Source organism: Talpa europaea, assembly GCF_964194135.1.
Source record: "Talpa europaea genome assembly, chromosome: 3".
In the NCBI taxonomy this organism is placed as follows: Eukaryota; Metazoa; Chordata; class Mammalia; order Eulipotyphla; family Talpidae; genus Talpa; species Talpa europaea.
Window position 1 is genome coordinate 106,817,049 of NC_140069.1, and position 12,726 is coordinate 106,829,774.

The following is a 12,726-nucleotide window of genomic DNA, read 5'->3' on the forward strand; positions in this document are numbered from 1 at the left end:
ATCAACCGCATTTCTTTTTTACACTCACGTTCTGGAATGATGATTCTCTTTTTTTTTTTTGCTTTCATGATGTGTTACATTTTAAAAATTATTGAGGAACCCATAAAGTGCTTGTTTATGTAAGTTATAACTATCATATTTGTGTATTAGAAATTTGAAAGAACATTTAATTATTAATTCATTTTAAATTATCACAATAAAATCATTGCAAGTTAACAAAAACAACATTTTTTTTCTGGAAAAAATATTTTCCAATGCCTCTACCTCCAATTAGTGGGAAGGATGTCATTGTTTTACATTTCTGCGGATATCTTAAATGTCTGGCTTAATAAAAGACAACTGGATTCTCCTATCTGTTTTTTGATATTTGCTTTGATATTTCTGTCTTTTTTTGATATTTATTTAGTGGGAAAATATGAAGGAATTCTGGCCTTACACATATAATTTGAAAAGGGAGTAGCATTTTAATATGCTTTTTAGATAACTATGGATGGCCTTCTTTGATTCTACAGCTGGACTTGACAAGTGGTAGTTTCTTAAAGATGATTAGCTATAAAATGGAATTTGAAATTCTATCAATGAACTATTTGCACCATGTTACATTAAAATTCATTGGTCTATTTGGCACTTTGAATGGATCTTCTCCCCAAGCATGATTTAATATATTACCCATCGGTCATTTAGAAAATATTGGTTCACTGAGTTACACAGATATCCCAAAATGTTGATGCATTTTATGATATAATGTTGAAAAATCATATTTGCTGCTAACACCATGTATCTCAACAGAAAAGTCTTCAAGTACTAGGAAGCAGTCAAGTTCATAGTAGAAAATACAAGTTTTCTAAAATTCAAAATTTTCTTTGAAAGCTTAAAATTTATAAGCAACCAATATTCTCAGTTGTTTTCCTAGAAGCAACAAGCTTATTTCATTTGGTTTAGACAACACATCTGCCATATATCCAAGTTTGAGTAATCTTAGTTTGTTTTATAGTGTTTTTCTTTATTTTTTTTTAAAAAGATTTATTTATTTATGCATTCAAGAGCTGGGGTGCAGGCTAGAGATGTGGTGGGTGAAAGGATTTACCAGAGACAGAGCGGGGAGCAGAACAGGCAGGTGTACTGAAATACACTGCTGAGGGGAGCGGGGGGTGGGGCAGGAGAGGTATGCTGCACCATGTGGGTCAGCTCCCTGGTGGGGAATCAAACTCGTGCTGCACTGGCTGTGGCTGTGGATAGCTTCGTAGTTCTGTTTCTTAACCCCTTGCATCACTAGGGAGGCCCCTGCTTCATAGTGTTTTTCAATAAAGATGGAGTTCCATGAAACTCAATATACTTAATTGAAGTAATATTAGTTTACAACATAGTATAATTCAGAAGTATAGGATCACAACCTTTCAGATGGATGTTACCACACCACACCTATCATCACATAGGACTTTACCACACCACACCTATCATCACTTTTAAGGGAATATATCCCTCTATTTTAAACCAGGAGTGTGTGGATATGAAGACCTCTTCCATGAATTACTGTGCTGATTCATGCTCAGATATCAGCAGTTTCACCTATTATTGTGTTGTGCAAATGATTCCACAGTGCAAAAGGCAAATTTTGTTTTTAATATTGCTGTCAAAATAATTTTTGCTTTGTGGACCCCCAGAAATGGTCCTAGAGGTCCATGGGTCACGCTTGGAAATCCCCTGCTATAAACTATTCCAATCAGCCTCACCCAAATTCAAATGACCAACTCTCTGGCTAATTGTTTTGCAAAGCACAATTATAAGGTGGCTAATCACTTGCAATTATGTCTTTTTGAATTTTTGAATAATAGGTTTAATAAGGTTATTAAGTCCATTAGTGTTTAGTACTTATGTGTCTTTTTTTAAACATGAAATTAGGTTAGCAAATCATAGCTGCAAATCCCTTCTCTCCAATTTTCTGTTTTTAATGCCCCAAGTGACTTGGTTTGGAGTTATATACTGCATTTCAAAATTGTTCTCTCACATAATGTCTATTGGTGGGAGAGAATAGATAACCTTTGACACTCCAATTCTAGGACAGCTTCTCACCAAAGATGTGTGTATAAACGTCCTTGAATAGTCTTTGCTTCATCTATAGCTCATAAAACAAATTTAAGCCAGAGGTAGGAGCAACATTTACTCTAGAAAATTTCATCTGGATTGTTCGCTTCCTTTTTCATTTCTTATATCTGTAGCTTGATATGGTAGCTTTTTTGATTCTTTTAGCTTTCATGATCTTTATGGTTAACTTCAGCTTCTTATTGACTTCTTTAGAAAAGTTCAGCTGCTCTCTTTACCCTTCCAATCTCTTACAGACCCCTAACATTTGGCCCCAGCCTGCATAACCCCACTCACTGTACTATCTCTTGGCCCCACATTCAGAAGAAGGAAGTCAGACAGACTTAAATGCTCATTTTAGATGTGGTTACCTCATCAGAAGGTTATTTTTGTTAAGAATTTGGGGCTAGCTGTTTCCTTCTGGGGTATGCTAGGAGGAAATAGTGTACATAAAAGACAATAATAGAGTACCACTTTAATTAATAACCAGTCAAGCATCTGGTATCACACAATGCAAGACTTACCATGCATGAACTTATTACGCATTTTGCCCTGGCGAAATGTTCCTAGAGCATTTCAGCTATGACCCATAAAATTGGCCATGTCTTTTCTCAAGGCTCAGTAGTTAAGGGGTGGAGAAATGTATATTTGGTGGGGAGAAGCAGAAGTATCTCACCACGGCAATTTCTTTAGTGCTTCTAAATCAAGCAGCATCATAAACATAAACAGGATGTGGACTTCTGTATGATATTGCCTTATAATCACTAAACTTTAACACTGGATAATGCCAGCAATTACTTGGTACAACTTACTGTCATCATATAAATGAGGTCTGGGTGTTCTAAATGTTGCACTTAGGGTCACCCAGAACTAAAACCCTTGTTTCTGTACATAGTTTTTCTCCCACTAGAATACACTTACTCATGGGGCTCTGACACTTCAGGTATTGCTTTTAAACAAGAAGTTATTCCTTTCTGAAAGGTTGCTATTATTTCCCATCTTTCTATATGTGTCATAGGCTATGGTTTCTATAATTTACTTAGGATTTTTGAGTTACATTAATTGCTTTTGAAGGTGATCTGAACACAAAATACTGCTTTTAATCTTTTAAAAAATACATTTTTCTTTCCATTTAGAGCTATTAGTTCTCCCTCCTCTTGACAGTCTTCCAGCCCCAAAGCTACCAACATCACAGAGGTGGCTTATTTTTTTTTCCTTTTTACTTATTCAATTGCTTTTTGAATCACATTGGAAAAAAAATACTAAAAATTTTTTTGAAGAGATACTGCTTTTTGAATTTTCTGAAGCTCAAGAGTCAACAGGACAAATTTTGTTAATGTCTAATTAAATGAAGCAAATAAAAATTTGTGAAACTGAGGAGCTATGTTTGTCTTTTAATGCATTCATGTAATTTCAATTAGAATTACATTCATCTCATAAAGGAGATCTTATATTTTGAGGGGGTGAGGGCATAATGGGAGAAGGAAAGGAAAACAACCCTCTTTTCTCACAAACTGTATCTTTTTGCTTGCAAAGGTACATTTTTCAAAGAGCATGTTAATAGTCAAAGCCTGAGGATGATCACAGATAAAAGGAAATACATTCTAGAGATGTATTTGAATAGAGAAATCTGTAAATTCTGTCCCATGTAGATAAGCATTTGGATTCATTTGCTCAATATGCCCATGAAAGCTGTCCACATTTCTCATGAATACTGCTTCTTCAATCTCCTGATTCTACCAGAAGAGAACCTCTATCATATGCTAATCTCTTTTTATTATTTTGTACATAATTCATAACTTTTTTCTTTTACAGAGATTGGCCTAGTATAGTTTATCTGCAGGTAAAACTTACATGACAGTATCTGAGGTAGTTTAGCAGTAACTGCTGTTAAGAGGCCTGTACTGAATGGTTATATACAGGGAGTCATACTGCCTATATCTGCTTAATGGGAGAATACATTGTAAATAAGATTCCTGAGAGGGAATTTCCTTTTTTATCAAAACAGGCCAAATATAGTCTTCCTCATTCCAGTTGATTAGCAGAGAATACAGGTACAAAACACAAGAGATGAAGGCACTCACAGAGGGACAATTGGATAATTTGATGCCCCCGTACCCACCCCAGAAACACATTCAGATAAAAGCTACTGCAGGGTAGTTGAAAAACTAGCTGTGATGTGTATCTCCTTAGAAAAGCAACAGATAAGGACAACACCGAGTATTGACTTGGACTTACATATGTGGACTATGAGCTTTTGTAAACAGCAATATGAAACTTAATACAAAATGTGCTGAGTCAGCACATACTAGCTCAGGATATAGATAATTTTTACATAAGTCATACCTAGCTGATCACTTCCCTTGTGACATGGTATCAGGTTCTCTGCACAGTTCTTAGAAGAATTATAAACTCTTTATGTGTGAAACCTCACACATTTTCCTCTTCCTTTTATCCCACTGCTATTCTTCCAAGGAAGTTTTGTCTGCCTACTGGGCTATGATAGCTGATGGGTGGAAACTGCTAAGGGATTGATAAAGGAGGAAATCTCTTGTGTGAAGACAGAACAGATGGAGAAAGGAAGAAGACAATGACTCACCCTGTTATCTCTCCACCCCCAACAAAAACTAAATAAAACCAAGCCAGAGTCTGCTTGGGAGCAGGATCTCAGTTTCAGTAGTTTTTGGAAAATTTGATCCAGCAGATGTGGGCCAACTATTAGTGAGTATGAGCTGGAAATGCAAACACATGAGGAAATAAGATTCAACAGTTTTGTTGGCCACATTGAATAGATTACTCTTTCGTTCTCTGAGTGACTTCAGTGAAGATTTGGACTGCTTGGCAATTAATTTTAAACATTGCACTGCTATTCCCCGCCTAGAAACTTCATAAGATTTAGGTGAAAAGGTGACTGAGTTTTATAGGATTCATATGTGATTTTAGGTGGCCATTAAAAATACAGTAAACTGTGGTCATTTTAAATTCATAACTCATTTTCTTGCTATTATTATAAATGCCTTAGTGAAGAGAAACTTCCAGATTTTTTTTTATAAAGATTTATTTATTTATATAAGCACTGGGTACAGTCAGAAGCACGGGAGGGTGAGAGAATTCACCAGAACCAGAGCGGGAAGCAGAGCAGACAGAAGGACCCAAGTACACTGCTCAGGGGAGCAGCGGGTGGCAGGAGAGGTCTGCACGCCATGTGGGACCCTCCTCTGGTGGCCAGGAGCAGCCAGGGATTGAACCGGTGCTGCAGAGGCTCTGGGCACTTCACAACCCAGTGCTCAACTGCTGCGCCACTGGGGAGGCCCAACTTCCAGATATTTTTATATATAGATAGCTGCATTGAGTGCAGGGCACTTAAATATTATTTTCTCAATTGACAGTGGGGAGATAAACAAAACTCTTTCTTCCAGAAAGCTGCTTTAGCTGGGTTAGCTCTGGATATTTTCCAGGTGACAAGAGCAATAGCAATGACAACAGAGGCAAGAGAGATAGAGAATGGGGACCAAGGGGGCCCCAGACTGCAGAGTGTATAGGAACCCTAGGAAGGGATAACAGGTACAGGATCAACATCTGCAACAACAAACATCACCTTTTTACAAAAGGAGGCTCCATCATTCTTGGTCATTTCCCAATCTTTTAACTTCACTTGCAAACAAAGGGACAATTCCTTGCTCACAAAATTATTCTCTTTGGCACAATATGACATAAGGTTCCATGATGCCAGATCCTACCATTTCTTATTAATGTGAGACCTTGGTCAAATTTCTCAACCTCATTACTTAACCCTTAGCTTCCTCAGCTGGAATGCAGAAGACAATAACACTTATCTTACAAAGAGATGAAATGACAAACTCTACACAAGAGTATAGTGCTTACATATAGTGATTGCTTCTTGAATGATAGTATTCCTATTGATCATACTATTAGTATTATTATACTAATGACAAGGATAAGCTTATTTTTTTATATGATTAAACTTGAAAATCTACCCTTAAACTTGAAAACACAACTCTTCTGCTTTCCCTATAGTCACAAGTAATTCCTACATAAATATGAGATTGGTTATCTTCCTAGATTACTCTCCTTCTCTTTCATTGCCCCAATCTCCTAAATCCTTTAGGGTTTGGGCTTCTTCGCTACCACCCCAAAAGGAGGTGGTTGTTGATCATTTCCATGAATTCTTTCTCTAATTAAGCCTATAGCTCTGTGTTGAGAGCTCTTCTAGGACATATATGTTATATTATTATTTATACCTTTGTGATCATCCTCCTTTCTTGATCACAATTGGCTACAGACATAAGATAAGCCTTATTTACATTTAGAACATTTGTGCCTGATAAGGATGTAGTTAGTAAGTATTTAAAAAAGTATTTAAAAGGCAATGTCCTTCATTAAGTGAAAAAAAAAAAAAAAAGAGAGATAGCAAAACTATGGCTGTCCCTTCAGCATTCCTGCTCCTAGCATTTGGGTAAACCAGCCCCATGAACACTTTCTCTACCCGCATTTCTGTGGCTTATCTTGTCCTTTTTGATGTCCTATTTGTGTTACAGAAGCTTTCATACCTTAAAATAAAATTCCTTTTTCACACAGGAAGCATTCATTTGTTGTATTTTTCTATGTCTTTATGAATATTTGGGAGGTGTTGGGAAAGAAATTACCTCTTATACTGATGGCTTTCTACAATGTCATGGGCACTTGCAAATCCTCAGCAGCATCACAAGTGTTCCTGTCATGTATAGGGCCTGGGAAGAGTAACTCTGACCCTAAATTAACACCCAGACACACAAAACATTGGGCTTATGTGTCACTAAAATTTGCTATGCATTGTCTCTCCTTCAAATCCAGAGCAAAGAATACAGCATGATTCCTGCTTCTTGAGACTTGCCAATTAATTTTAACAATTACCTTTACAAACATTAATTTTTAAAAGTAAAAAGAAAGCTTCTTTGTCCTTTGAATCAGAAAAATTCAGTGATATGTTTGAGTGTTTTCCACTAAAGGTCAACTCTATGTCCCTGAGGCAGAAGTCCTCCCTCCTGCCATGCTGCTAAGGTGTAATTTTCATTACAACCCACTGCATTACAACCCACTGCAGCAACTGAGGAGTAAGAAACATCTTTTTTTTCTTTCTTTGCATAGAAATGTTTGAGGGTATGCAAGCACACTTACCTGCCAGGGGAGTCCAGAAATCCAGTAGTGCCAGAGAGTTGGGGCCAGTTAAGCTCATCAGAAATAGCTGTTGGTAAATTAATGAAGGATTTCTAAAGAAAAAAATAAAGCAGTATTTATCAAAATGATCATTTCTTTTTGCAGGTAGTAAGATTATTTATTACCTAGGAATTGTCCTGTCTTTTTCACTTACTATTTCTAATCTTTCTCTTTATGGGCTCATATGTTTGTTGACTTTAACTGTCTTTAGAAAATTCCCAAAGATCAGCATCATTCATGAACTGGCTCCCAGTTAGCTTCTGTGAAAGATGTGGAATATGTGGCAGCTTATGTTCATTCCTCATTTGAAAGGACTGCTTCAGTGAATGGGCACACTTTCTTCTCTTTTAAATTTGCTGAAGTCATCCCCATTTTTTAGTTTAGATAATCAGAAAATTTACTAGTGAAAATGTAGTTATATGTAAGCTCCCAGCACAAATGCCTTCCCTGAATACAGAGCTATGTCCTTAGTCATTGGCATTCCTTTCCCCACAAAGAAGCACATATACCCAACATAACTTATCACTTCAAAAGTTCACATAATCACAGACTCCAATTCAAGGACTCCTGACGTGGAGTTATGACAAAATTGGGATTCATTTTGGTCACTTTTCTATATAGTTTGTGACAAATCACAGAAGAAAAATGTAGCCAGCTATGTTCCTGCATTGTTCCTTTCATAAATGACCCCTGGGATAAACCCCATCTCTGGTTATTTTCTAGAAAATGTTTGTCTAGATTGATGTGTTTGGACTATTATTTCATTGCCAGATTTAGCAAGTAAAAAGATGAGATGCCTAGTATTTGAATTTCAAGAAACAAAATGTTATATATTTATATTAAGGGATATTATTTACCCTTGAAGAAAGAAGGCAGTTCTGACACATGCTACAAAATGGATGAAACTTAATGGTATTATGTTAAGTGAAATAAGCCAGTGAGAAAAAGATAAATGCATATATAATATATTTAGAGTTAATAAACTCACAGAAAGTACAGAGGGGATTACCATGAGTTATGGGAAGGGGAAAGCATAGCATGTTGTTTAAGAGCACAGAATTTCAGTTTTGCAAGATGAAAAAAAAAACAAAAACTACAAAGCAAGGAAGAAACACAAGGATTGTTAGTGGTTGCTAGCTAGAAGGGCAGAGGTATAAAACAGATTCTCTCCCACATTCCTTGGGAGAAGCCATCCTGCTGACATTAGATCTCAGATTACTAACCTTCAAGGCTGCGAGGCAATATATTTTGATTATGTTATGTACCTGGTTTCTGGTACTTTGTGATGGCAGCCCTAGAAAACTATGACATGCCCTGAATTAGACATCTTGCCTACAGTTCTTGTTATTCAGGGGACAAAGGAAAAAAAAAAAAAACTCTCTGTGATTTACTTCTTAAAGGAAGTCATATGACGAATCTGTTCAAACAGGTCAGTTTTCCTGACTTGCACTCTTTCCCATGGCTCTTTGAGCTACCTCTACTTCTCCTCTCATCCTTCCACAGGTCAATTCCTTCCACAGGTCAATCCTTCCACTCAATCCTCTCATTCTTCCACAGGTCAGTTCCAATGTCCCCACTCTTTTTCTTATCCCAAGAGTAATTTTTCAGAACAGGAAGGGCTGAAAGTAGAGGAGGTAGTCGGGCAGGATGGCTTCTTGGGATACACCTGTATTAATTATGATTTATCTTCATCAAAGGAGCAGAAACAAGCTCATGGAAGTTTTGCAGGAACAGGCAGTCCCAGTGACTGGTACTTCATCACCCTGTTGTAGGTGGCACCCACAACTTTCTGCTCAGAATTTCAGCACATTGACTCAGCTACTCTCTGTTTGGGTTTGTGTTTCTCCTGCCACTATATATCACACATTTTCTCTGTTTTAATCTTATTTTTTTTTTCTTCAGGTGTTTTCTGCTTATTATGTGTGCTTGCTGTAGAATTTGAGAATATTCAATTCTGCTGGAGAATACAAGAAAAACAAACAGAGCAGATGAAACTCACAAGATGTGTTAAGCTGAGATAGTGAGTAAGCAAGTGACTTGTGAGATGTAGGCAGAATTTATGAGCTGTGTTAAGTAAGTTAGCAACCTGTAAAACATGCTAAAAGTTAAAAGAACAATGCAATACTCTCCCACAAAACTCTCTCACCTATTTCTTCAGTCATTTGCTCAATGACAACTCTGATTTGGGAAACTGGATATTGAACTAGTTATCTGATTCTGGATGGTAAGCCCCGCCCCCCACTCACCCCTTCACAGGAAGGACTTAAGACAAGAACCCAGCAGGCACAGTGCAGTATGTCTGATGCCCTCTGCAGCCTGTGATAATAATATAGAGGATATTAACTCTGAAGGACCCTAGAAAAATAGGGAGAAACCTTTCCTGGAAATCAGAATATCTAACTTCTATGTCTGGTTCTACAAATACTGTAAAATTCCATTATTTGGTTATGACAGACTGGAAATGATAAGAGATAAAGTTCTTATCTCTCAGTTGGGGAAGTGTAGATTTTGAAGGAGGTAGAGGACAGGTAAGAAAATCGCCTACAACCCTATCTTGGGAAAATGGGGTCTCCATGTCCCCAGCTTTCTCTCAGTTAAGAAATGTGTCTCAACTGCCTAGGGAGATTCTGGACTCCTGGCTTTCACTCTAGGAAGCCCCAAACAGTCCTAGTATCACCCACTTCAGTATTTAAGCTGGAATGGATAGTGGCTGATGCTGAATCACAGATGGAACCCGGGTAGGTTTATATCCTGTAGTTGGAGCCCCAGAAGGCTTAGGCAGGTCAGCTGCATAGGTTTATCCTTGTTATTTGATTAACTTCATTCATGTAAATATGTGTTGTTTTTGGCTCAACATCTATGACATTTACCTGTTACATGACATTACCTGTTATATAACACTCACCTGTTAACGGCAAAATTCTACTAGTTTTGGCTATACAAAATCAGGGAAGATGTAACTTTACCAGTGCCACAGTTTCAGTATCTCTGATGGCTGTAATATTACCCTATTTATTTCAACAGGACTGTAGGAGGGTCAAAAGACAGGAATAGAAGCAGGTAGACAAGTGAAGTCCTACATTATGTAAAGCATCTTGTCTAGGATGGATCACCTAGTGTCTGTTTATTGCCAGATAATAGAGAGATTTTAGCTTGCAAATGGAAGTCTCAATATATTTTTTCTTCCTTAGTAAATTTGTTAGATAAAAATGAGAAGTCACGGCCATTAATAGCAAGTGTTTTATAGACCCAAGCAAAAAGAGAATGTTTAAGTCATATCACATTAAACACTAAAAGCCTATTCACGCAACATTATACTCAAGATATTTCGAGCATTTAAGGCAAGAAAAATGCAAATTAAGGTCTTCTCATCAGCTCATGCTTATTCCTCTTGAGCATTTATGTTCTTAGGAAAGTCATCTTAAATATACCTTAAATATACATGTGTAGAAAGAATATTTACCAAGAAAATTTTTCTAAAATTGTATAGCACATCAGAAACTCAATGAATATTGTCAACTATTGCATAGCTCCCATTTTTTCCTCATCCTACTGATGACATAACATGTGTTTATGTCATAATTGGCATGTATACTATTTTGTACAACATTTTCATTTAACATAATTGGTGTGTTTATTCCCATGCATTGAGAAAGCCCACTGGTTCTTACTTTTAATGAATATTTAGCAAATATGATACATTGGATTTGGGACTATTTTTAAGCCCTGATTTCCACAAGTAACTTATATTTGAATTTCTTAAAGCAATCTTAAGTGATAGATAAAGAGTAATGACATCAGCCATATATCCATTTGGTTCTACCAAACTTCCAATGATAAGGGGACTCTACGTGGTGATGTTATTTTACTATCTACATTTGAACCTTCTTCACCCACAATGCTGTGGGAAATTTGCACACTGTACTTCCTTTTCTAATATTTTAACTGGGTTAGTCTGACATTGATTATTTTTGAGCCATACAAAGTCACTTGGAGGAGGTGCAGTTAAGTACTGCTGCAAAAACATAAGAAAAGTATCATTAGAAATTTTCAAAAATTTATTTTCCAGGAACCAAGCTCTCAAATAAAATAGCAAGAGACACAAATGGAGATACCCAAGGGCCAACCCTCCACTCCTTGCCTACTGTGCCTATATAAGGACCTGCTTCTTGTCACCTCAATTGGCTACCCATATGGAACCCCTCTCTGCTCAGAGAGATTTTCTGCTTGTCTTCCTATCTATTAGTGAATCTCTTGTTTTTCTGTATCTTTGATACAGATGTTGAATTCTTTCCTTGATAAAGACAAGGACTGAGAAAGAGCTCTCCTGGGATCATGGGACTCCAGGCTTGCTTCCCAAAAATCTCTGATTCATCAGCACCTTTCTCATTGGGTGGCTGAGAGGATTAGGAAAGACAATCCATGCATAAAGTTTTTAGAAATGCAAGTGATCAATAAAATTTAGCTTTAGTGGAGATAATAGAAAATACAGAGTATTATGTCTGTATGCCAAAGGGTATCTGTTCCACACGTGGGGGCTTGGGGAAAGACTCTTGAAAGAAATGTTCAATGTGAGTCCCATAAGGCAATTAAGACGGAGATAGGCAGAGGTAGAGGCAAAAGAGTTTAAACATTGACAAGGGTCTATGCACAACCCCAAAACTGAATCCATCATTTACGTACAATGAAGACTGAAAAAGTCCCACCCAAATAAGCAAGCTCCAAACACAAACTATACCAGTGATCTATTGCTATGTACAACTACCTTCCAGTCTGACATCTTAAAATATACCACATATAAACAGGCCAGTAGAAATACGTGCTCAGCTGTTGACATGATGAGCACTCAATGAACATTTTAAATTCAACTGGAGCTAAATAAGTAATTTTCAGGGAAAAGTTATGATATTTCATCTTTGACATTATGCCAATCCAAAAAACTAAATGGACAGTGAACATGTGGTCATATAAAGAGTAGCAGAAATATAACCAGTAAATATAAAGAAGACAGAATGGCTGGCAAGGATCTGTCATCATTTTGTCTGAAAATAGCTCTTTTTATTTTTTTTCCATCTTGTCAGCTCCTTTTAGTGTCTTCCTTTTCCCTTTTCTATTATTTATTATTGAAGCTCTAACCCCATGATTTATTTATTCAATGAATGAGTCAAGGGATGCATTTTTCTAACTGCCCCATGCCAAAATGAAAACACACTGTGTAGCTGGAGTTTCTCTACCGAATTCAATTCCTTCCACCATTATTCCCACAGTGATTGGAGAACTATAGCCAAATTCATAAAAGAAAAAAACAAACAAACAAAAACCCCACAAGTTTAAAATGTCCTGCTCTTGTACGAAGATAATCATGAGTCAATTCTCTTGTGAGCCAGTGAAACAAATTCTTTCACAAACAGAAAAAACAAAAACAAA

At 36.8% G+C, this 12,726-nt stretch overlaps 1 protein-coding gene across 1 annotated transcript in view; it reads right to left on the reverse strand.

Moving 5' to 3' along the window:
• Window positions 1-12,726, reverse strand: part of AOAH (acyloxyacyl hydrolase) — a gene marked incomplete at both ends in the record, with an annotated part of 147,038 nt that overhangs the window by 48,994 nt on the left and 85,318 nt on the right. The window contains one exon of the mRNA XM_084230605.1: window positions 7,261-7,352. Coding sequence (XP_084086731.1) covers window positions 7,261-7,352 — 92 coding nt within the window. The remainder of the gene's footprint in view (window positions 1-7,260; window positions 7,353-12,726) is intronic.